General features: G+C 41.1%; 2 protein-coding genes across 8 annotated transcripts in view; one reads left to right on the plus strand and one right to left on the minus strand.

Moving 5' to 3' along the window:
- The window catches only part of SWT1 (SWT1 RNA endoribonuclease homolog), a 39758-nt gene extending 35250 nt beyond the window's left edge, over positions 1-4508 (minus strand). For 2 of the 6 annotated variants that reach the window (XM_054833048.1, XM_054833053.1), the window contains exons 1-2: positions 4387-4508; positions 3397-3471 (exon numbers count right to left, since the gene is read on the minus strand). In XM_054833048.1, coding sequence (XP_054689023.1) covers positions 3397-3462 — 66 coding nt within the window. In that variant the 5' untranslated portion in view covers positions 3463-3471; positions 4387-4508. Of the gene's footprint in view, positions 1-2163; positions 2296-3396; positions 3472-4310 lie in introns of all 6 variants that reach the window. The other 4 variants (XM_054833051.1, XM_054833050.1, XM_054833052.1 and 1 more) reach the window with 4 other exon arrangements.
- Positions 4509-4579: 71 nt separating this feature from the next.
- On the plus strand, positions 4580-24233 carry TRMT1L (tRNA methyltransferase 1 like). 2 transcript variants are annotated; one of them, XM_054834039.1, is made up of 16 exons: positions 4580-4899; positions 7510-7662; positions 8798-8908; positions 10726-10839; positions 11961-12025; positions 12555-12684; positions 14292-14412; positions 15566-15645; positions 16720-16966; positions 17903-18115; positions 19315-19505; positions 20665-20743; positions 21516-21682; positions 22309-22368; positions 22798-22924; positions 23048-24233. In XM_054834039.1, exons 1-16 carry the CDS (start codon positions 4788-4790, stop codon positions 23361-23363), a joined length of 2286 nt encoding a protein of 761 aa, XP_054690014.1. In that variant the 5' UTR covers positions 4580-4787; the 3' UTR covers positions 23364-24233. The 2 variants fall into 2 exon arrangements, with proteins under 2 accessions (XP_054690014.1, XP_054690016.1); XM_054834041.1 differs by having other exon boundaries at positions 8798-8860.
- The last annotated feature ends 974 nt before the right edge of the window (positions 24234-25207 follow it).

Here is a 25207-nt window from a genome sequence, read left to right on the forward strand (position 1 = left end):
AGAAGAAACCACAGTTTAAACAACCTTCATAAGATGGAACAAGCTATTATTTCATACTAGATTCACTATGATTTTGAATAAGTTAGCCTTGAAAAAGGCAGCCACATACCTTACTATAATTTAGTATTTAGATTTTGCTGTATCTAAGAACACAAGGGGAAAAACTGAATATGGCACACAGTCCTGGGCTATAAATAAAGCTCAATTAGAGACATTCAGGATTCACGTGTTTCATATAATCTACAAGTATACAAAAGTGTATTTCACATACTGATATATTTATAAAAATTCTTAAGAAAAGGAAAGTTACCTGAAGACTGCTTCCAGTTACCCCCTAGGTAAGGCCAAAAAGAGGCTATTTCTATGGGAGGTTTTTGTGCAGAAGAGATGTGTTATTAATTCTCATCAGATTTACTAATTAGGTGGAACAGCGTGAAACCACTGTTACATAGGCCTGGTTAAGAGAAAGACAGTCCCCAAACAAAGAACTTGAACAGTCCTCATTTAGAAAGCAGTTATATCACTGCTTGGCATATCGACATTGCAAGCTGTGTCGCATCTGTGTTGGGGAATAACTGGAAGGCGACTTTGAGCAGGTCAGAACAGAAAGCAGTTTATTATTGCAGCTATGGGAGAGAACAGAGAGCAGCAAAGTGACAGACTCTGCCCAACGAGGCAGTTAAAATTTATATACGTTTGGATTATATGACTCAGTTTTCCCAAAACTACAGCAGGGCATAGGAAATTACAACAGAGAACAGAGTAACATATGGATTACTTCAGATAAGGAAGCTCTAGATAGTACATCCTTTTACAAATAATTCACTCCAATAATTGGGTCTTGCTGACTCAGTGAGGCCATCAGGTCACTGGTGCAGAGATTTTCCTAACTAGAGAGGCCTGCAAAGGCCCTGAGGCCTTAGCTATTTTACTTCCATATTAGAAAGCACTTCATTAAAAAGTAGAAGGGTTGCAGAAACCAGTGGAGTCCTAATGAATTAAGGAAATCTTGAGAACTTCTGGCTGTGGTTGGTTCTGAAGTTCTAACAGCAGCAAACCCAATGAAATCGTATCTTACAGGGCTGTTAAAGGCTGCTGCCGCCGCCGAGAATCATCAGTGATTGCTGCAGGAAGACCTGTTCAACTCATGTGATTATAATCAAATAGGGATCAAAGTGTTTTATTGGTTTATTAACAACTCAACCAGCAATAGGTGAACTACACACTCAGGATCAATACCAGCAATGCAACAGAAAAGGAATATTAACAGGTATAATAACAGACAAATACAAAATGGTACCAGATCAGATGACTTGGCACCACAAAGTTCTAACCTCACACACCTCCATGATACACTTTGGCACACACGCTCATGTCGTTGAGGACGTGGGTGCTCCAGTCATGCATGGAGCCACACCACTTCCTACAAGCTGCTAACACACACACTGGTGAGAAAGGGCCCCCACAAGGTCACGTACACCCCACCAAGGCGTGGGACACTACAGGATGCCTCCCCATCCTGTCACTCCACCAGCTGGAACACAGGGTACTGACAGCGTCTGGCAGTGACGGTGCTCCATTGGGGCAGGTGGAGGTCATGATGCTGGTGGGACAACCTCGGACAGCATCAAACCCAGTCTGACTGCTGCTCTGTTACTGCCTTCTCTCTTCAAGGCCTACTCCCCTAGAACCACGAGTTTTCATGGTATTTTTAGTATTTCTTTTCAACCTAGCTCATTCTTTTCTCAAAAGTCTCTTGATAATTTCCTGATTTTCACCTAGTTTGGTCATCATAAACTTTCTTATTGTTACTTTCCTCTGAGCATTATCAGTTTGGGGTAAATGTCCTGTTGGAGGAGACTGGCTTAGGTGTTCCCTGTTTACAATCCCATGGCTATCATATCACCTGCTGTTATCTGGGCCGTGTTACCAAGAGGCAGCTGTGCTGACTCCTCCAGACAGCTCTGTGCAAAGCTGCTCTAATTTATACTGTGACAAATGTCCTTTCACTCACACTTAGGGAATCACATGCCAAACTGCTAAAAACCAACAGGCACAAAGTCTTCTGTAATCTGTGGTCCTGCTTACACCACACAAAAAAACCCCCAAAGCCCCCACACAACCATGCCTAAATACAATTCTACTTAAATGGCTTACTCTTACCTGCATGATCTGAAGATACCTCTTATCCATACTGTGATCACACTGAAGAAACGCTTGCTACTATTCAGAGGTTTCCTTATCTTTTTGCTACTAACAGTTTGGGTTCTCACTGTTGCTCACGCTGGTCCATGTCTGCATATAGCAATATTTAATGCTGTCTCAAACAGACTGAGGGCATGTAACAGTTAAAACTCTATATTTCCAAATTAGTATAGGCATTAGCAATACAGCTATAGTATGAGGTTTGAAGCTAAGTTTTTACCCTTTGTATTACAGAAGGAAAAAAAAAAGCCTTAGACTAAGTTAATGTTAAAAGACAAATCGAGTAACAATAAGGAATTCCGGGGGGGGGTGTGTGGAAGCTACGAATATTTGGCTTTGAACTACATTTTCTACACAAGCAAAAGGCTTCTAATGTGTATAACTCAGTTTATAAGGCCACAATATCACTCTTTATAAGCACTTCCCAACATTTTTTGACATGTTTATGATAAGACAGTTAAAAGCTCTCTTATTTCATATATACCTCATAACATCCAAGGGGAAAAAAAATCTAGCTAACTTAAGTGTGGATTTATTAAACCACTGATTTATTGGATATATATTACACTACTGGCCAGGAAATAACTTCCCAGAGGGGATACAAACAATAAAAAAGAATGGGAAGCAACATACAAACATGACCAGAAAGATTATCACCCCTGTAGCACCTGCATTTTACAAGTGAAAGTTTACTCACTAGATAAAAATACATACCAGAGTATACTAAGAATCTACATCTGATTTTGGTCATTGATATATGTCTCAGTGGTTAAGAGTCAATATTTGAGAGTCGCTTGCTAAAATCCTATGAAGTACAATTTGTGGTTCATCAGAAAATTAAGATATATGATCCAAGATAAAGATCAATCAAAAAAAAAAAAAACAGTAGTGGTTTTGGTAACAGCTTTAAGTTCAATTTCCTCAAACAGGAAGATACACTAAAATAAAAAAAAAGTCTCATATTTTCTGATACCCACACTACGCATAGCCTCCAGAGAAAAACATAAGGTAATTATCTGGCTTAAACTTGCAGTTATCTGACCAATTCAACCCTCCCGCTATTCTTAATGACCCCACTTTTAAACTCGATTCATCCTTCTATCACAAAACTGTTAATAATGCGTGCTCTTCTCCTGAATGTGGGTGTTTTAATTAAAATAATCATAATAGCAGTAATACAGCTGTTCCTACTTTGTCATCCCGGCCATCCAAACAGTCTTCCTTCCCAGTTAATTTCTTCACTTTCTTTTTTGACATCTTCAAATCCTAAGGAAAAAAAAAAAACAAAACAAAACCCCACAGTGTTGCCATTATTATTTCTTTCAAGTTTTTATTTCCAGATAGTATAAAAAATAAATTTTAACTGCATAAAGAAAAAATACTTTAATACTCTTCTTTAGTTTCCTCACTACAGAGCCACAGCAGATTTCAGCAAGGTTAATTATTCACATCTCGCTACTAAGAAAACTTCACAGAAAAAAAGGATGGCAACTACTTTACCATCTGCTCCACAGACACATCTTTTGTACCAGCAGAGACAAACATCCTTTAACATTTAGTCATACAACCAAGTTTTGAAGCAGTTCCAACCATGTAACTCTCGCCTTAGGCCACCCCCCTCCTCCCCTGGGGTGGAGGTATTATCGTGACATCTCGCAATGGCTACACCACCCTCCACACAACCGAGTCCCGCGGGCCTGCCGGGAACACGAAGGAGTTTAAGAGGGCTGTAAGAAACCTTCGCCAGCAGCCGCCAAAGCTCTGGAGGGGAATTTCCAGAGTACAGGTCAACTACCGAGACAAACAAGCCACGAAGTAGCTCAGCCATAAAGCAGGGAAGAGCGAAGCAAACACACGGCTCCAAGACAGCCTCCAACATGGGCGGGCTGAAGTAACTGCAGGAAGAGCTGCTGCTCTGCCGAGCACAGGGGCAGCAGCCTCCTGCCCCCAACCCCACGCCTGAAGAAGGGGCAAATCCAGGACGAGCCTCCGCGGCCCTTCAGGGCATAAGCCAGACAGCCTCTCGCAGCCCACCCCGGCAGCTGCCAGCACCTCCCTCCCTCCCTCCTCCGCCTGCCCAGCGCAGGGCACAGGCACGGCCCCACCTCACAGCCAGCTCGGACGCACCCTCCCGCCGAAGTCGAAGCCGACAGCAGCTCCGCGCCCCCCACCCCGTCGCACCTAGGCGGCCTGAGGAGGAGGGTCCCGGCGGAGAGGCTCCGGGGCTATCTCTGAGGTACCTTCCCCCCACAGGCACGGCACAGCAATCCGCTCCGCCCCGCTCGCCTCCGGCAACTGCCCCGGGCCGGCCCCTCCCCGCCGCGGGGCGCGCTGGGCAAGGCAAGGCCCGGCCCCCCCTCTCCCGAGCCGGAGCCCTGCCGGCGAGGCGGCCCTGGCCCCAAGGCGCCCTGGGAAATGTAGGCGGTGCGGGCCCGCCTCCTCTCCCGCCGTACGTGCCGGGCCGCCACCGCCGTGCCTCGCTGCCCGCCTCCCTCCCAAACGAGAAGCGTGTGGGTACGGCGGCGCGTCTCCTTGCCTCGACTCGGCTCCCTTCGCCCGCTGCTGGGCTGTCTCCGGAGAAGATGGCAGCGGAGGAGGCTGCGGAGGCCTCGCTGGCACGGCTATCCTCTGAGCAGAGGCAACCGGACGACGATGAGGAGAACCCCGAAGGCAGCGGCGAGACCGCAGCGCTCAGTGAGGGCCGGGCGTGGGGGGCCGTGGGCGGGCGGGGTGGCGGGAGCCGGGCCCTCCGTCCCTCTCTGCCGGGGGTCTGTCCCTCTGCCCGGGTCTGCGCGGCCCCACCGTGCCCGGGAGATGCCGCGGGCGGTCGCCATGAGGAGGCGCAGGAGGCAGAAGCGCCGTGAGCGAACCCCGTGAGGGTTTGAATTTACAGCCGGGTGCCTGGAGCCGCCTTCGCGCCGTCTCCTCTCTCCCTCCACCTGCGCCATGAAAACCCCCGCGAGGTGAACGAAGCCCGGTGTTCCCCGTTTTACCGACTTTGTGTGGAGCTGGGCCGGTGCGGGGCCACACGTGCTCCATGCGGCGGCCCGGCCCGGGGGCTGAGCTCGGCGCCTCCCGCCGTGCTCAGGGAGCTTTGAAACAGGGAAAGCAGGACTTGTGTGGCCCTTTCCTCCCCTTAAACCTAATGAGATTTTATTTTTTGGTGGTGATGATCTTTTATTATTTCCAGCCGTGGTCCGCAAGGTCCCGTTACAGAGCCGGGCCTGCGGAGGCGGGCTGGGGATGCCGTGGGTGCCATGCCGGCGCTGCCCCAGCCGTTTTCTCCTCAGTGTTTTCTGCCAAATGTGTTTAAACTGGTGCCAAATGTGTTTAAACTGGTGCCAAATGTGTTTAAACTGGTGGTGCCAGTTTTCCAGCCCCGCCAAACGTGGCACTGATGCCAGCCGTTTGCTACTGCCGTCTCTACTATGCATTTTTGTATCAGTTTGCTCAGTTGTTCTCACACCACGTGCAGTCATAATCATCGTTCTTACAGATTTCTTACCAAAAATCCTTTATTTCTTTTTTTTTTTCTTTTCTGTCTTTCTATTAATAAAGCGTGTCGAAACTATCACTAGGCACTTTGCAACTTTGTAATTGAGAAGTAGGCAGGAAATATAAGTCTGTCTCAGGTGAGTTGTCAGCTTAAAAATAGATGTGTGAGAGATACAGCAATGCTCTCTAAGTAGCAATGCTGGTCTTGATATATTTTAAGGTAGGTAGGATAATTTTATGCTTCTGCCTTTCTAAACAATTGCTCCAGCCGTTGTCTTCAGGTATTCCTTCCATTTCCTCTTTCTGTTTTGTTTTGGGGTTTTTTTTGTTTGTTTTGGTTTTTTTTTTTTTTTAATAATAGCAAATATTTGTATCCAACTGCAACCTTTAAAGGAAAACAAAAACCCCAGGGAAATTGTAAGAACTGGTGTAAGATCCTTCCAGCCCTTATTCTTGTCTTTAGCAGTGGCCAGGAGTAGATGGGTAGAGAAGACTAGCAGAACAGAACAACCATACATTAATGCGTCTTCCAGAAATATCTTCAAACATGAAAGTTTGTTACTCCCTTTTTCCTTCAGCCAAAGGTTGTGTTTTCGTATTTAAAATCCCGTGGTGGATTTCTCTTCTGTAAAATTCTCATGTTGGCACTTGTAGACTTGCAGCAGCCTGTGGCAGGGAGGTCTGCAGTGTTAATGGTAGGTTGCGTAGAGAACAGTCTTCCGCTCTGAATTTCCAGCTGATGTCTCCTTGTGGTGCACCCCAGTTTTTGTGCTGGAGTAGACACTGAGTGGTTGACTTCTGTGCTCTCTCTGCATCTCATGATCTTATAGACATCTGTCATATCTAGGCTGAAAAGTCATAGCCTGCTCTGTTGCTTCTCAGTAGCTAAGAAGTGATGCCGTAGCTTTGTTATTTCTTGTCACATTTTTTTGAAACTCTCCTAGTTCTACCTGTCCCTTTGAAGCTTGGGGGATGAGGCACAATATGCTTTGAGCATGGCTCTCTGCATCCTTTCCTAGTGCTTCCTAGTGTCTGTTGGTGGGGAGAGGCACCCACTGCTTCTGAGGATTTATACCTCTTTCTTTCCTCAAAACTGTTTCAAAATCCCCAGGTGGTAGTCCTGACTGGTGATGCTCAGCTCAGAGTCCATGCAGTCATACTGGAAATCAAAATTAGGGGTTTTTTCCCCCAAGTCCCCCACTTGACTACTTTTTGTCATTTTATTGCCCAATCACTCAGCCTCTTAAGTTCTTTTGAAATTCTTCAGTAGGCCCATCTCTGCCCTACCCAGAGAAGTCATTCATTTGCAAATCCTGATGGCATCAGCACTGAACCCTCATCACGCCTAGTGATAGCAAATTCCTTCCTTCCTCCCCTCCTTTTTTCAGATTGTTCAACTAGTCATAAACTGTTCTCAACTTCTGTTTTCAAATTTTCTTAGCCGTTAGTACATCGTTATGAGTATTTGGACCTCTTCCTTGCCTGCTTTGTCTTGCTAGCACTGCATTTTTTCCAGAAAATCAGATGTAAATATTATTTGTTAACTTTAAACATCTGATGACACAGGTGGGTGAATAGTTTTTTCTGTTCAAGATGGCATTATTTCACAGTGGTTTCCAAGGATGAGTGATAATTAATCTCATTATTCTCCAACATACCATTTATATTTATTTTTTTTCTCCTTCACACTTGTAGTCATTTTTGTCTGTTAGAAGCACCAAATTACTGGAAACAAATGAACGTGTTTGTATCATTCAGTTATATCAACAACACTTTTACTGGTTTTTTTGTTTGTTTGATTTTGTTAAGATGGCGTGGTTGTCTCTGGAAAAGTGAAAAGCAACAACCTGGATGTGAAAGTTACTGAGTCGGAATTGGAAACTGAAGAAAAAGGAATGGAGGAGGAATCCACAAGGGAATCCGATAGCAACATTTTGGATGTATCATCTGATTATCCAAGAGGTTCGCTAATAAACTCTAAGAATATTTGTATTGTGTGCTTGAGGAAAGGAGGAGAAAAGGCAGGAACAGTGGGGAAAAAAAGTAAAGGGAATGTATGAAATCTCATTTTCCATACATCCAATAGGTATGGATCTGAATAAAATATTTTCCTAAGGCATTGGGAATCTCATTCAAATGAGATGCCATTTTGCCCTTAGTAACATTTCTGGAAATCACTGCAGAAATTCACATACGTGGTGACAGAAGCGAAGTCAAGGTTAGATGAGTATGATCTACATCAGGCCCTGATGCTAACAGCACCACAGAGAGCAGAGAAAACCTATTGTATATAAGTGCAGGAATTAAAAGCTAGGAATTGCTTTTAACCCTAGCTTTAAAACTCACCTCTGTATCTTGAGCACATTGATCAGTTGCTGTCTTTGTTTCACGTAAGAAAACCTGAAGACTAATCTTGTAAAAACATGGTAAAGGTTTACAATTGCTAGAGAATCAGTAGTACCGTACACTGGGATGTTCTGTGTGCTGTGAAACCAATAAAGCTGATTTATTGGATAAGCTGATTCTCTTGTTTTTAGCAAATTCTCCACTGTTCCCATTGACTGATAAGTTGAAAAATCAGGAGGTAAATTTAAAGGTTAAACAGTCTTCTAAGGTGTGTGTGGCGGGGAGGTGGTAGAATTAAATGTATCCTGGCTGAATAGTGAATAATTGTTACTTAGAATTGGTCCACTTCTAGCTGATATTTTAGTTTTGCCAGACAGTTTGTAGGATGTTTTTCTGCTGCTTTGTGCATCATTTGTGTTCACTAACAATGCCGAGCAGTAAAACCAGGAGTAAACGGAATGTGTCTTGATCTTTTCAGCTCGTTTTTTTCAAATGAAGGTCTTTCCAATTTGAGAAATTTTACATGTGTCAGCATCAAAAAGCAAGTAGAAATATATGGATCTTCTTAAAGAACTATTCTGGGGATTAATTTTGCAGTCATCCCTTCTACTGTGGAAATTAAAGGATACAAACGAGTATTCCAGTTGGTATTATAGCCGTTCTCTAATAGTGTTAGATTTGAAATGATGCATAGAAAAGTAGCAGTAAACTAAAAATATTTTTTTAACTTCTAAATATCTCTGCTTTTTAGAGAAACACATTTCAATTCAAAGACATCTTGCTGACCTAGAGAAGCTAGCTGACCTGAAAGAAGGTGAGTTTCCCATGGCAGTATCCCAGAACACAGATGTTCATGTTACAGGTATTTACACTTGTTCTTAGTTTTTATTTTTAGCACACTATATATATTTATAATGCTTGAAAACTAGGGGTTTCATAAAAAACAGCTTAATGATTTGTTCCCTTATCGAATGCTGTACTTCTTGCAGTAAATTTAAGGCCTTAATGATTCCTTTCCTTTTTCTTCTGCATTGTAACATTTCTAACGTTGGCAGTGTGCGTGGATCAGCAAAATGTTAATTTATTTTACTTCAAGTGCTACGATAACAGGGAAGCTAATTGTTGTCTTTGCAGTGTTTAAATATCAGTTTAAATAAATAGGTATTCTGTTTTGAATGTTTTCCTTTTTTTCCCCACTCTGTAATCATTTCTGATCCAGGTATATATTGGAGGACTGCTTTAAGGCTACAAAGTGGTTTTATTACAACTTCTAGTTTTTCTCTGATTACGTGTACATATTTAGTGCTGGCAGTGGCAGCCCTTGCAACTGAAACTAGTTTTTATTCACAGGTCAAGAAAAACGTCAGGGTCTACATCATACAGCTCTTGCGCTTTAATGATCTTTTAGAGTGGCCACTGATGGAAATAATAGCCTTACCTTCATGTCTGTTTAATTTTACTAACAAGAATACCAGAAACTTCTATAGCGTTTGTTCCATTTTTAATGAGGAGATACATCATAAGTATCTCCTGAGTCTGGTACTTTTAGCTCTTGCTGAGCTGAGTTCTATGTAAATCCATGGTAGTAGTAAGAAACTCATTATTCCCTTTCCTGTTCTCCATAGTAATTTTTTTCTTCTGCCACGGATGTAGCATTCTTCTGCCCTGTGTGTTAATGGAGTTTATTACCATCGGCTCGTGTATTTGGTAACTCAGTAAATCCTAAGTCAATAAAAGAGGCTGATCAACATTGGAGAACACTGGTGATTTGTTTCGTGAGCTGTAGGCTGCCTCTCTTGGCTTCAGCAGCATGGGACTCTGCGTGGATATAGTAATCCACTCATTAAAAAAGTCATAAAAAAGGAAATTTACCGTTGTGCAAGCCTAAGATAAGTAGTTACGGTTAACGATGCCCATGTTGTGTGGCATGTTTCAGTATCCATCCTGTACTATTCAAACACATACAAGCTTTTCTGCTACATTCTGCATGAGAGGTGGTTTGACATTCAGCAGTCTTAAGACCCCGCGGCAGATGTATGCATGCTCTGATATGTAATTCCTGCATACAGCTCCACAACGTATTTCTCCCAATTTTTTATTTAGGTTAGTAGTTCAAGTGCGTCAGCACCTTTGATGTCAGACAATCTTGCCTTTGCTTTTTTGTCTCTTTTGCAGGACTTCTGAGAAGAAAAATTATTTTAACATAGAGTACATTATCTTTTTTTGCAGCTTAAAAAATACCAGGTGCTTGTTTTATTTAAAAGCTTTGGGAGGAGGAAAGACAGATTCTTGTTCTAACCTGTTCAGTTGGGGGTTTTTGAAACATTGCAAGTCTTTAGACTTCATCTATAAAATTCTGTTATTCTGCAGTACTCTTCAGAAGTTGCATTAGCCTCGTGTTGCTGGAGTAAAAAATACTGGAAAACAAAACCTAAAGGTTGTAGAAGTTAATGATCTTTAAAGTAATAGTGGTTCTTGTCTGTATTTTATGGACTAAAAAGACAATCCATAACTTTGACGTTTGTGTATGCCTGAAATAGAATATACCCTGGGGAATTAATCTCAAACTCCCATTGGCAGTCCCTTCGTTCTTTTTTCTCGTAACATGCATCTCTGTTACCATCAGTGGTAGCTGCATTTCCTACGTTTCTCACGCTTCTTCTTTATTTGTATTTTCAGATGAAAAGAAGCCTTGTCCGTTGTGTCCCGAGGAGAAGTTCAAAGCTTGCTATAGTCACAAACTCCATCGTCACCTTCAGAATTTGCACTGGAAAGTTTCCGTTGAATTTGAAGGTAAAGGCAATCATACTTGAATAGTAAATACTAGAAGAAATTGTGGACATGTAGGACATTGGTCTGTGTTTCATCTTTTTAAATCCCTCTTCACTTAAGCATCTTGTTACCAGCTCTGAACTAGAACCATATTTTGACATAATGAATTTTGACCTGGGATGTAAAATGTAAATGCAAAATAGCTCTGTATTCTACATGCCAAAATAGTTACAGTTGTGCATTTTCTTGTGTAAAAAAAAAAAAAAAAAAAAAAAAACCAAACCAAAACCCCAACAAACCAACAATTGCTTGGCATGTCATGAAAATGACTATAAAATTTGAAAAATATATATATATAAAATAAAACTAATAAGAAAGTTTTGGTTATATTGTTAATAATCAGATGCACATGCTGTCATTTTTGGCTCATCATAAAGATTCCCTGGTTTCAGATAAATATTTAAAGTATTTATTTAGTATCAGTATTTATTAGCTTTATCTGTTTTTTTAACAAACTCTGTGATCTGCTGGTAAGATGCATTAAAATCCCTGCAGGACGTTTAAGAAGGAAAAGAAAGTGAACAGAATGTGTTTTTAAAGAACTAGTTGTACGAGTTTGCAGGAAACAAAATGACTAATCAGAAGATGGACAAGATTAAAGTTAAATTAAAAATGATATGACTGGAGTTCTGTTTTTGCGTGCGCTAGCAGATGTCTTTGGTGGTGGTGGTTTTTTTTCTTTAAACCATGGAACATATGTTTTATAGGAGTATTTACGCAAGTAACAGATAACAATACTTTAGTAAAATACTCACCAGTACTTTCAAGAGTTGTATGCCATGTAGCCTGAAGGCTCGCTGTAGCTTTGTAGGATGCTAACAGATTTATTAAAATGAATTGCCTGTATGTAATTTTTTTAAAATATTTATAGTGTATAATTAGCTGATAAATTTCTCTGCGGAAGGTGAGTTTCTCATATAATTGGTAATGATCTCTTGTTGCTGTCTTGTGGCAATATTTGGGAATCTTAAATGAGACCATGCCCTAAAGATAAAGAATACTTTGAATTGGAGTTTATGGTATAGGACGTATGCATTCTGTTTACTTACCGTGCTGTGGTGTGACACAAATTTGTTTTCTAGGGTACAGAATGTGCATCTGCCACTTACCTTGTCGTCCAGTAAAACCAAACGTCGTTGGAGACCAGGTAAAAATACTGAATTGTGGAAATATTTGTTACTGTACAGTGTGGAGGAAATGGGTGATTTAGGGGAACTTTTATGATCTACGCAGTCTCAAAATATGTCTTGCTATCCAGTGTGGGATACCAAAAGCTTATCGGTCCAGAATATAAGTATCTGATACAACCCTTGGGTAGTTGAATGTAGTTGTATTACTTTGGTGCGTAGCTGCCTAGATCATGTAAAACGCTGTCACAGTTTGGAGTAGTCAGCGGCTTTGTGTGGAGGAGACGAAGGGTTTGTTAGGCCAGGTGGTGGGTGCCTCTCAGCTCCTTCCCTGCATGCTGAGTATGTGGAGTGTCGGCAGAGTTGAATTGTGGTGCTGTGCTGGCTCTGCGGGTACCGTTATTTACAGTCTGTGTGGCTGTATGTTCCAGGTATTTCGTATGCGCTAGAGGTAACAGACAGATGACTTCCTTGTCTGCCTGTGTTCAGCTGTAGTTCTACTTGAACCGTGTTGATGTATTCTGTAACGACATGTATTATATTTTACAGACGTTTTCAAAGATGGGAGCCCATTACCATTGTATCATCTGTTCAGCAACTATTACACGAAGAACTGACATGATAGGTCATATTAATCGTCACGTGAATAAAGGAGAAACTGAATCAAGGTTCATTACGGGTAGGTTCTTACTTCTCTAAAACATTCAGTCTTTTTATACTATCTAGCACATGGAATAACTATGATGATATGTGGGGGAGAGACATGAGAAAAATTCTGAAACAGATTTAGCTTTACTAATGAGAAATTTGCCCTTAATATTTCAGAACTTCTCCCTCCCCCCCTTCCCGCCCCCCCCACAAGGTGTAGCAGTGTTGTGATTTAGTCTCTGTGTTGACCAGCTACTCTGATCTTATTGATAAATAATATTCCCTTCACAATTAGTTTAATGTTGTAAACATAGGCTTCTGGCTCTCCAAAGGAATGGAGGACATGGAATCCATGAGACAAAATCTGTGGAGAGAATTTAGTGCCTATGTATTTGGCCACGTGTGTTTGTAAATCAGTCTTGAGTAAATCTGTGCAATATAAAAATCCTTTGCTTTTTATCCAAACTGCATCAGCATGGATTTACAAAACAAGATGACTTTTTTTTGTTCAGTCCTGGAGAGTCATGATAGAGCTGCCCGTAGTTCTTTGGTAAATGACAATCCTATCTGACTTTCTTCAGAATTAGACTTTTGTTTCTAAACTTGTATAAACTAGATTTGGCATTCATATTATTTAAAATGCTTCCAATCTTTATTTTTGCAAGTTGTCTGTTCTCTACAGCTGTCAAGTAAAAAGCACATTATTGATTAGCTGGTGTCTAAAAATTAAGGTGTTTTTTGCTACAGCCCAGACTATTCCTGTTGAAAATTGGTCTGATTTTTTTCTCTGTCTCTGTGTAGACATATGGATTTTATCTAGATGTAATAAAGGTGAGCCTGGGAGCTCTGAGGGTCACACTTCTTTCTGTTGCGAATGTGCAGTTTAGGAGTAGTAGTTCAGTGTCTGGGGATCAGTTTGTGTGTCCAAGAAGTGATAGTGGTACCATCCATACCGTATTCCGTACCTTTACATGAATCTCTGTTTGGTTCCCTTCAGAGCTGTTAGTAAAGAATGGCCCATTTGTCATTTTTTAACAAAATGCTGGTTTTTTCCTCCCGGGGAGAGGAGAAATTCAGAGGTCGGATATTTCGTGCTTTGGAGACACTTCAGCAAAACTTGGAAGCTATGAACGTGGAGCCCGTGGCAGCTTGTGCTGACTTTACGCGTTTCACGAAGCTGTTTGATAACTTACAGAGATTAGATCAAGGATTTTCAGGGATTTTTGCAGTTTATTGATATACATTCAGGATGATGTTAATAGGGTTTTAATTAATTAGCAATGTATTATGTTTGAATATGAAAACAAATATGCTAAGCCTCAGGCTCAGGGGCTTGGTTTCTTAAGTTTGAGTAGATACATAGAAGCCCGACTGAGAAACAAATCTGGGGTTTTATGGGAAGAAAATTGTGGTAGAGCTTGATTCTTATCTGCCACTCTTGGGACTAGAAGATAAATTGTTGCCTGCTTTTTTCCCACCACGTACTTGTTAACTGATCCGTGTGTACCAGTTGGATTACTGCATAATCCAGACTGCTTGCTGCATGGGAGCAGATTTTCAATTTAATTTATCAAACATGCTAATGTTCATTTCAATTCTCACTAACTCTTGCCTTCCCCCACAATTACTTTCTTTTAGTTCCTGCTCCCAAGTCTCATGAAGTGCTGAAAGAGTCAGCCACAGATGTGCAGGTTCTTCCCAACTACTCCACACCTCAGAAAACAGATTCCTATTTTAATCCTAAAATGAAACTCAACAGGTGAGAGAACAGGGAGTGGGAGGATGCACCAGAGGGGTGGTGAGTTTGTAGGGAGAAATACTCGTGCGTTTGAGAAGCAAACCCTGTGAAATTCTTGTTCAAAGGGCAGGAGAAATAGCATTGGTGAGTAATAAGATATGGCTCCTGGGGTACGAATTCTGTTTGGAAGTGCTTTTAATTTATCTGCTTGGCTCACTCCTGTTTTTCTGATTCAGAAATTTCTCATTTCTGAAAGCTTTCCATCAGAAAACTCTTGACAAATAATATTTAAACCCAAGGACACTATGTGGGGGATATTGTAGTTTCTGAAGCAGTTACATATTTTTATGTAATGAGTAGTTTCAAAGGAGACAGCACACTTGAAAACTAGCTTTGTTGTATGCACTTCAGATGTTTTCCTGTGAATCTCTACAAGATAGTGCGGATAGTCACTGCTCTCTCTCTTCTAACTGAACAGCAGCATACCTATCGTTGATGGTTTTCATGTTCTAGGCCTTTTTCTCCTGGGGGCTATATTCTTTCCAGTTCCTTCTCATATTTGCATTAAAAGAAGGAAAAAACATCGTCTTCTTTTTTAAGGAGTCATAAATGGTGTCTGCACCACAACTGAAAGGTGCGAGCGGTGACACCGAAATGTGGGACTGGGTTCAGTCCGTGCTGACCACTCATGTTCTCAGTGCTGTTAATATTTGAGCTTCCAGGTTTAAAGTTAGGTCGGAGCCGTCAGTGACAGCTAAGACGTGCTTCTCACGAAGGCCATGCCAGCTAAGGTTATGGCCGTGTCTAAAAGAACAAGGCCTGTTCCTCAACACAGCGGAATTTCATTGCTCTACAGTATTCTCTGACGTCTTTTTAAACACAGCCATTACTAGGGTAGTATCAGATTGTGCTGAGCAAGTAAGAAAAACACTATGTTACCCACTTTTTCTGGTGTTAGAGTAACTAGTAAGTTGATTCAGGACCTTACTTTACAAATATCCTGCTGTAGAATTGAACTACTAAGGGTAGTTGAGGTTTTTGATTTACAGTTCTTCTGTGTAAAAGGTATTGTTTAGCTTAAATGCTCTAGTGATACATTCAAGGGAAATAAATAAGGAAAAGATAGGAAAAATATTTTCTTAACTTACTGTGACCATTCTTTTTTCTTTTCAAGGCAATTGATATTCTGCGCACTAGCCGTTCTAGCTGAGGAACGTAAACCAATAGAGTGTTTGGATGCTTTTGGTGCCACTGGTAAAGTGAATTTCTTTAATCTTTTGGCTAATATCCAATAGTGTGAAGCTGCATATATCAGTAGTAACTGACATCGTGTATTCAAAAATCATGTGAGGTACACAGTAATTTTCTTCCTGAGGCAGGCAGTTGTTAGCTTCCATACCAAAAAAACCCAAACAGGTGTTAAGGCTTTTTAAAAAGACTGTAAATCATATTAAATCAAGTTTAGTGGTCTCCTTAAAATCGGTTGCCTTAAATGTCCATGAAATGGCATCTTCCTCAACTTGCGTCCAAGGTCACAAATCTCTTGTGACTCCGTGGCTGTGGAATTTGGCTGCAAAAATCAACCTGTGGTTTAAAACCGGTGATGAATCCAAGCTTCTTTATCAGAATCATCTCTTAAGTGATTACAAACATTTTAAACATGGAACTAAATGTAAAGTAGTTATAGCAGTGTCTGTTAACCATCTGGAACAAAAACCTCAAGAGATCTGGATTGCTGCCTCTTTATCAGGCAGCTACTGTAAACTTCAGCTCATAGATGAGAACAGCAGTAACTGCTCAGCATTTTGCATAAAAATTCTTGGTAATGAATTTCTCCCCGTTCTGAGCTAGGCCAGACTTCAGGCATGCATCCTGTCCTGCACTTCTACACTGTAATCGTGGACTTTACTACAGAGTCAGCAATAAACACTTGGAGGCAGCCTAAAAACATTCACAGTACCTATTCTCGTGTTTTGCTGTGATCTGTCACGCAGTCTGCCTGCCGCGCTGGGGTGTTACACAAGCCAAGGGCCTTTCCTGCAGATTGGGGGTCCAGCTCGCTGCAAAAATCACAGGTCTTTCACTCTGCAGCCCCAACTCCAGTATAAGGAGGTGCCAAATAGACCCTCCCTGTACGTACCCCGTTGTCAGTCGGTGCTGGAGCAGAAGGTCACTAACATGTTTTTGCGGAAAGATGACAAAATTTGCATGACGCGCACTTCTGTATTACAATCATTTGAAAGGATGAATTTTTTTTCTTAGCCGGTTCAGCGACCCAGAAACCAACTCCTTATTCTGTCACGGACTTATAATTCTGTCTCTCCTTAGGTATAATGGGATTACAATGGGCAAAGCATCTCAGGAGTTCCGTGAAAGTTACGATTAATGATTGTAATGAAAATTCTGTGACAATGATTCAGGAAAACTGTCATTTAAACAAAATGAAGGTGAAACTGAACACTAAGGAAGACGACAATGATGAAGCTATGGGAGACGGAGAAGAAAATACTGACACCATTGAGGTGACAAAAATGGATGCCAATGTTATAATGCATTTGAGATCATTTGATTTTATGTAAGTGTTGAATGTTTCTCTTAATAATTGTCTGGTTGGATAATGACACCCCCCCCATCTCCCCGTATATGATTATTTGGGGAAGTTGGAAAGAAAGAATCAACCAACAGTCACTTGGTATCTGAAATGTAATTCTATTGTCCCAGAAATGGTGTGGGAACAGAACTTTAAGATTAAATGTTTTAGAAATTGCTGGAAAAATATTAGGCCTTTTGACATCCAGAATGGACTATAAATGTACTTGAAATTTTTAAGCCAAACTATTTTTTTCATAACTTGTCCGTTTGATAAAGAGAAATGTCAAATTGTGGGGTTTTTTTTCCCCTTAAAATTTTAAATTGATTTAAAATTCATACCTTTGCATGTTGCTGTGTAGGACTTTATTGCATTTCTTGTTTTAATCCATTTTGCAGCATATTCATTTTCAATTAAAGTAGGCTAATTCTTCCAAGTTGGGTTTACAGATGCATACGTTCAAAACCTATACAGACTTCAAAATAAGTGATTGGATTTTTTTTGTATCGATGAACATCCAGATCTGAGCAGCAGGTATTCAGGCTGAAAATTTGGCTAATTATTTAGTACATAAACTGGAATGCATACATGTGAAGATAATTTTGGGTTTAGAAGTTTCCCTTTAAGGATGGAGGTAAGCATCAGGCCAATATTCTTGTGACCTGAATTAGTCAGTGGGTCAGGATGCAAAAATAAATAATACTTGCTGCTTTGTGGTGATGCATATTTCCCAGCACGGTGCTTCCCTGGCTCTTGCGATTTGAGACTGAAGTATTCCAGAGTAATTGGTGAGAGATGTGTAAATTTTAGTCCTGTTTCCTCCTCATTTAAATAATGAGCATGGGTGAAGATTATAAAATAGGGTTTTCCTCAGTTTAAAGCTAAACTATAGATACTCAGTGGGACTTCCTTTCTTTACAGACATTTGGACCCCTTCGGAACTTCTGTGAATTATCTGGATTCTGCCTTCAGAAATGTGAGAAACCTTGGAATTGTGTCATTGACGTCCACAGACATCAGTTCTCTGTATGCAAAGGCTCAGCACATTGCCCTGCGTCATTACGGATGTAACATTGTCAGAACAGAGTACTACAAGGAACTGGCAGCCAGAATTGTAATTGCTGCTGTGACAAGGTACTGCTAAATCAGCTCAAAATATGGTAAAAAAATTGATTAGACAAGTATTAGCGATACAAAACTTCAGAATGTTGCTGTAGGTTGTACATGTTCAGTTTCCAGAATTCCTTAATTATAAAAGCCAGACTTCTTGACACAAAATTAATGTTTCATATTTTCTGCGTGCTGCTATGGGATAATGTAAATTTTAAACTAAAAGACTGAGGTGAAAAGGCATAAATAGAGTAGGGAGTTGGGATGGTGGGGAGGTTTTTTGGTGGAGGGGAGGGATGGTAATATAAGAAGTAGTGCCCAGACTTGCCTATCTGCAAACTCTTTCACTCCTCTATCAATTTTGTGGTATTTTAGTGCTGTATAGGACTTTTTAAATATTAATTAAGCTGCTTGAATGGCTTCTAGTTAAGCATTACAGTTGGACTTGCTTCAGTGGAAACTAATGTTCACTTCAGATCCTCATTTGCATATAGATATTCTCTGTAAATCCAGTCTGTTAAATAAATGAAGACATAAAACCTGGTCCCTAATTGCCAGAAAAAAGATACAGGCAAGAGGATGGGACAACTGCTCAGGAAAGATGGGGAGGAAATCAAGTTCACAGAGGTCTTCAGAATGCCAGAGCGCAAATACTGACCTGAATATGTTTAGATTTTACCTATCTCCCTGCGTATGTCAAGCTGGTCCCTGCAGAATATTCCTAGATAGAGCCGTGCTGCTCAAGCTGAGTTTTAATTGTGTTCTGGGTTACATGCTCCAGCTCCCTGAAGGTTTCTTCTTCCTTCTCAATGCTTACCTATTCAGGAACTGCTCACTTACCATCCCACAGCCTGTATTTCATTAACATCCAATGATGTACAACCGTGTGTGTCCCTCTACATATCTACTTTCCTGGATTTTCATTTAGTTTGTTTATATTTTTTTGTTCCAGTATCCTGGCAGTAGGTAGGGATTTGGATAGAAAGATGATGCAGATGGCAGACTGGTATTTCTAGAGGCGATAAAAAGAAGTAAACAGGATTTGCTTAACCTTACAGGAAGTAGACAAAACTAAGCACTTGAAACAAAACTTTCTCAGACCTTGAGTATCTTTCTAGAAGGTGGATGAGCTCAAGATTTTTCCAGCAGGTTCAGGTGCCCGTGGCTGTGTTAGTCTGCTGACTTCAGTACAATGTGGTTTTGTGTTTGTTTTTCCTCCATAGAGCTGCAGCTCGCTGTAACAAAGGCATTGAAGTTTTACTTGCAGTAGCTCTGGAACATTTTGTTCTAGTAGTGGTCAGAGTTTTAAGGGGACCGTCACCTGCAGATGATTCAGCAAAGAAAATAAGATACCTCATCCATTGCCAGTGGTGTGAAGAGAGGATTTTTCAGAAGGAGGGCAATATGGTAGAAGGTAAATGGCTTTTCCTTTGCGCTTTCTGGCAGGTCTCATTCCTGTATCTCCTTTTTGTGCTTCTTTAGGCCTCGTTTATATTGACATCCCTTTACTAAAGTAACAGTTCTATTTAATCGAGTGCATTATATGAGGCGGACAAGGTATTTCTAGTAGAACAGTATCTGCTTTATGGTAGTGGGTTAATTAGTTGTCTGCGTGGGTTTCACTGTGAACGTACTGGATTTGTTTCTAGACGGCACACACTCCAACTAGCTGTAGCTGCTGAAGCTGCCGGGATGCCTGGTACACCCGTGGATCTGTCCTTTCAGTAAAGGACACGAAGAGTGAGACAGTCTTTGCTGCCGTTGGGTTCTTCCATACAGTGGCAGCTTGATAGATTTTGGTGTCAGATCGCTTTTCTACTGTTCATTTCAGTTACCTTAAAACGTAGCGGACTAAACAGTATCGCTTTCCCCTCAGATTCTGCCCGACCTTGGGCAGTGGCTGTAAATGCCTGATGGAAATACCTCGACAAGTGTGGTAGGAAAAGCACGCAGCATTGCTGTAATTCATCTCACGCTTGGTGGTAAATCAAGGCAGCCTCTAGGTTAAGAGTCGGCTGTTCAGGTGCAGGAGCGTGCAATGAGCTTGTTATTAAAAAGATAAACCTTAGCTAAAGTTTTAAGAACAAAAATGAGTAACTGGTTGAGTACAGTGTTATGGTAGAGATGATCATTAGTAAATGAATTGTTTACTTAATGCCTTGCTTGCAAGAAAGCTTAGGGCTTAGAAAACTTGTAGATGGGCTGTATTTTGTAGATTAATTGGCTAATGTTAGAATTTTTTCGTTGCTATTTATTGTTAACCTGGACAGCTACTTATGTAAGTGCAGGAAGGCTAACCATTTCCTTATTACTTGAAATCCACCAAGAAATGTAGGAATTCTGTGGCTTTTTTTTCTTCTTCAGTGTTTCACAATGATTAAAGCTGAAGTAATCAATCAGTAAGTTCTCATAAGCACTGGCAGAGGTGAGAACAGTGTCACACTTCTGTTGCATGCCCTTCCAAATACCTCCACTGAAGTAAGCTACTACTTCATCTCTCTGTCATCTCTCTCCAGTAAAGGAGGCATTGCTGACTCTTTCAAAACAACCTAAATCCTGTTTGTCTGTTGCAGAAAACCCTTATCAGCAGCTGCCTTGTGATTGTCACGGCAGTATGCCTGGGAAGACGGCAGTAGTTCTTGGTCCTCTCTGGTGAGTACAGAACGCACTATAGAATCAGAGAGTAAGTTAGGTTGGAAGGTCATCTAATAAAAACCGCAAGTCTGCTGGATATTTTGGCAGTACAAAAGGAGGTATAGCAATCGGGAGGAATTCAGGAAACATTCAGTTTATTTGAATTTAGTAGGGTATTCAGTTTTTGCTTTTGTTCATAGAGTTCAAAGCAGTTAACTAGTAATAACCAGCTTACTTTGAATTTCACATGCAGTGCAACTTCTGTAATACACCCCACACAGGAGACCCTGGCCATGTGGTCCTCTAGTTGCCAAATGTTAAGCAACAGTTTATGACTTGGTACTTGTGGAGAATATTAGTCAGTCTTTCCATGTGCTGACAGTAGTAAATAATACACTGCTTGATAATTAATACTTAGAATTTTCTATTGTGAGAAACAAGAATAAATCATTTTGCCTTAACTATTTTGAAGCAGTATTTAAAAACGGTTGACAATTGTCAATGCTTTTCCAGGTACAAAAAGGGGGTTAAATGACATTCTTGATGTCATAGGGCGAGTCAGTGGTAGAAATAAAATTACTGTTCTTGAGATCTCAATTTTTAACATGAGACAAATGCTGCTGTCATTAGAAACAAAATAATTCAGTATCGCTAAGTTAAGAACACAGTCAACCTGCTGTAGCACTTTGCTGTAACGTAATTGCTGATCGATTTGGGCAAGAGATTTTGAGAGTGACTTTTTTGCTTTCATTAAGAAATCTTAACTTTCCACTTGTCTTGCATTTCATAGGTCAGGAGCCCTCTTCAACACTGGATTCCTCAGGAGAATGCTGTTTGAGGCAGTTCAGTATGGTTTAGATGAAGCTCAGCCCCTTTTGAAGACATTAGTTTGTGAAGCTGAGTGCACAACTTCCAAGCATTTTTCTACTCACAGTCCTTATGATGAGAACAAACAAGGTAAGAATAATGGCATACTGCTCACAAAAAGGACTGGCTTTGTGCTGATTTAGAGAGGTACTGCTCTTTGGTAACTTAATACTAACAGCAGTGTATACATAAAAAGATCAAGAAAACATTTGTCGCTTTGAATGCAGCGTGAGACTTGTCAGCTCTTGTCTCTGGTGCTGTACAAAGAGTGGGGTCTGTCATCTGGATTAGACATCTTTAATTGGTGTGACAGATCGAAACCAAATCAGCGTAATGCAGGCGGGTTGGCTGCTGTGAAATCCAGCAGGTGCCCTGAAGGAGATGGAAATACAAAGCGTCTGCTAGTTCTGTGGTACCCCGGTCCCGACCTGAGAGCGGGCGCTGTTAGGGAGAGAGCACTCCAGCTGTCACGCTCTGTGATCGCAAATCAGAGTGCCCAAGGAAAGGGCTTTCTGTACAGGAATGCTGTTCCGCCAGTCAGTGAAATCGTGTTTGAATATCCCCTCTAAATTCCAGTTACTGAGTTAGCAAGTTAAAGTTACCCGTACGTATCCTTTAGGCCAGAGTGTGGTGTCCTTTCTTTCTGTGTAACCAAGGCATTTTGCCATTTTACTGTCTGACAGTAGAATTAATTTTGCCTTTTAATTGCATTCTAGAAGAGTGTGGCGTATACATTAAAACACCAAATACTTCTGCAGAATCCTCCTTGGTACACGGTAAGTAGATCATTTTAGTATAGCTCTAGCAGTTTCAAATTAAACTACAGTTTAAGTGATAAAGCCAACCTAGCGTTCACTTTTTTTTAAATATATATTTGACAATACTGGTCCCTCAGGATTTATTTTCCCAACGAATAGTGATTTTACTTTACCTTCATCCAGAATCATAGCCACTGGTAAAAGCAGAACGCTAAATACTCCATGAAACCTTCTTGACTTCACTTTTTATTACAGAAAAAGGCACGTTAATGAAATTCAGGCTAGATTTTAACTCTGCAAAACACTAGCTTATAAAAGCAGACACAAAGGTGAGGTTGCTGTGTGGCTTTTTTTTTTTTTTTTGTATTTACTGTCTTTGGCTTCACCACCAGTTTTTGTGGTCTCACTGAGTAGTCACTGGTTTCACTGGCATTTCTTGTGGTGCAGGAAAAAGAAAAAGTGAAGAAGTGATTCGAAATGCAGCCAAGCGACAAAAATCTGAGAACAGTGCTGAGCACCCTGCATTTTACTACAACATCCACAGACACAGTATTAAAGGAATGAACATGCCAAAGTAAGGTTTCTGTTTAAGTTCTAGTCTTACACTGCTATGACAACTGATACATAGCTTGTATTGAATCAGCCTTATTGGCGTTAACTCCTTTTTAAATGTTTTTGGGTTGGTTTTTGTTTTCAGGTTAAATAAATTCTTAAACTATCTCTCTGAAGCTGGATACAGAGTAAGCAGAACCCACTTCGATCCTATGGGAGTTCGCACGAACGCGCCCTTGGCACAGTTTAAGACTATTCTTATGAAGTACAGCACCCCCACGTACGCGGGGGGGCAGGCAGAAGGCCCCGTCCATCTGCCTGAAGGTGTACAGGCAGGAGAACAGGCCCAGGTGGCTGCAGATGGCAAGGCAGAAGATGCCGAGTTCCTGGAAGATGATAAGTCTGGAGTCGCTGCCACCGTGTTCACAAAAGACTACCCTACTCACTGTGCAGCTGAGTAACGCAAATCATTTTGTTCATAGATCAGGATACTGCAGACTCGCAAACACACCCTGTTCAAGTAAACCAGTACTTCTTACCAAACTGGATTTTGAAAATTTGACTTGCCTGCTATTTTAATTGGAGAAGATGTTTTAGAATTATGTAGCAGAACTTGGCACTGAGCCCAGCGTGCATGGTCAAGGTACTGTTACTGTGAGAAGGTCTCTGACACAGTTACTTGCTTTTACGCTCACATCTACTACTGCACCGAGGCATTGTGGCTGCTCCCGAGTCTTTGTTAAAGCCTTATTGCTAGCACGGAATCCAGAAGAGTGGATGGGGCCAAAACTCTTAAGCGTTTCTGAACTTGAGGTTAATATGAAACGGAATATTCCTGAAATGAATCATTCCTAAAGCCTGACTGGTTCCAATTCAGAGGGAGGTCATGGCAAGATGATAAAATATCACAGCATAAAATATGAGCTGAGTTTAAGCAAGCCAGAAAGCCCTGACTCGGTGCACTTCTAACTCCAGATTGCACATTTAATTTGGCATTCAGTTCTGTTTTCATAGTTCTGCCTACAAGCCAGGCCCTAACATAAGTGAGAACGGAAGGAATGGTTCCAAGACTGTTACTGAAACTTGAGTTTATAACCAAACTTTAGTGAATTGTATTAGTTGCTGTAGGTAGTAGTTTGTTCAGAGACTACATTCGGTTGTGTACGGCAAAAAGGTACAGTGAGGAGGCACCACGGGTTGAAGTTTTGCTATGATTTTGTCAATAATGCAATCCTAGCTGTAAAAAGATCTCTTCTGTGAACGAGCAAAGATGCTGTGCAGTGGTAGTCTGTTCTGGTTTCCTTAAATACATGGCAGCATTCCAGCCAAAACTAGCGTGATGTTGTCCTTTCTTTTCCCAAGCTTTGTTCAGGTACCTCCTCCCTGTTTTTCACAGGCCCCCACTGCCAGGATTATCCAAGAGCAGAATATGGGGGGGTGTTACTCTTGTTTTTCAATCCATCTCTGATACTCTTCACAGTAAGAGTATTGCTTCTCTCTGCACCAACCAGGAGTAACATGACTGATACACACCTCATTATGCAAACCTTCCTAAGCTCCTGTCAGGCCAGAATTAAGTTAACTGCCTCTTCTACCATCTTAAATTCAGGACTGCTTTGGTAATGAGTTATTTTTATTCTGTCTCAATGAAAAAAAAAAAGCATACTACTAAAGGGATAATAGATTGCAACAAATACAGCAACAAACTAAGTTTCCATCAAAAATGTAGTGCTCAGTTCTTTTCCAAAGATAACTTGGGATGAGAGTGGAAAGATAAACACAAGGAGAAAGAAAAGTTACAGTGTTCCCTAGTTGTTCTGAACTCGAAGTATTTATTTAAGTGGAGAGACTGTTGGAAGGCTTTGCTTGCTGATAACACACTGCTCGCTTCAGTGTTCATGTAGGTGGGATAAAATCAGTCATAAAGTTGGTTACCTGGAGCATCAGAGAGTGTTCCAATTACAATAAAGTAGGCTAAAAAAGTTTAACTGAAGTCTGGTGAGGGAAATATCTTTGATTACTTTTACAGCTCCTCCCAAGGTATCGTGCAAAGCAACTATTCCTCAGTGTTTGCAGCTGTGCACAAGGAGGGGCAGAGGAAGCAAAGTTCAGGCTTGTCTCTGCTGTTTGGGCTTTCTTCCTCTGTCAGAGGGGCAGAAGCCATTATGTTCTGGGACAAGGAGTTTCACCTGTTGTAAGCAACCAGCAGAAGGGGTGTTTAACTCGGGCCTGTGAGAATTCTGTTTGGAACTTACCATCTCAGTCATTCATCAGGTAGGCTCAGTCCTGCAATAATTTGTGAACA

Source organism: Grus americana, chromosome 8 (assembly GCF_028858705.1).
Source record: "Grus americana isolate bGruAme1 chromosome 8, bGruAme1.mat, whole genome shotgun sequence".
In the NCBI taxonomy this organism is placed as follows: domain Eukaryota; kingdom Metazoa; phylum Chordata; class Aves; order Gruiformes; family Gruidae; genus Grus; species Grus americana.

What these genes read in the sequence shown, in the direction of transcription:
- TRMT1L (XM_054834039.1), top strand. Translation starts at nt 4,788, where the DNA reads ATGGCAGCGGAGGAGGCTGCGGAGGCCTCGCTGGCACGGCTATCCTCT. An exon ending in CGGCGAGACCGCAGCGCTCA is followed by an intron (nt 4,900 to 7,509) that starts GTGAGGGCCGGG and finishes GATTTTGTTAAG; the next exon opens with ATGGCGTGGTTGTCTCTGGA. An exon ending in TGAATCAAGGTTCATTACGG is followed by an intron (nt 12,685 to 14,291) that starts GTAGGTTCTTAC and finishes ACTTTCTTTTAG; the next exon opens with TTCCTGCTCCCAAGTCTCAT.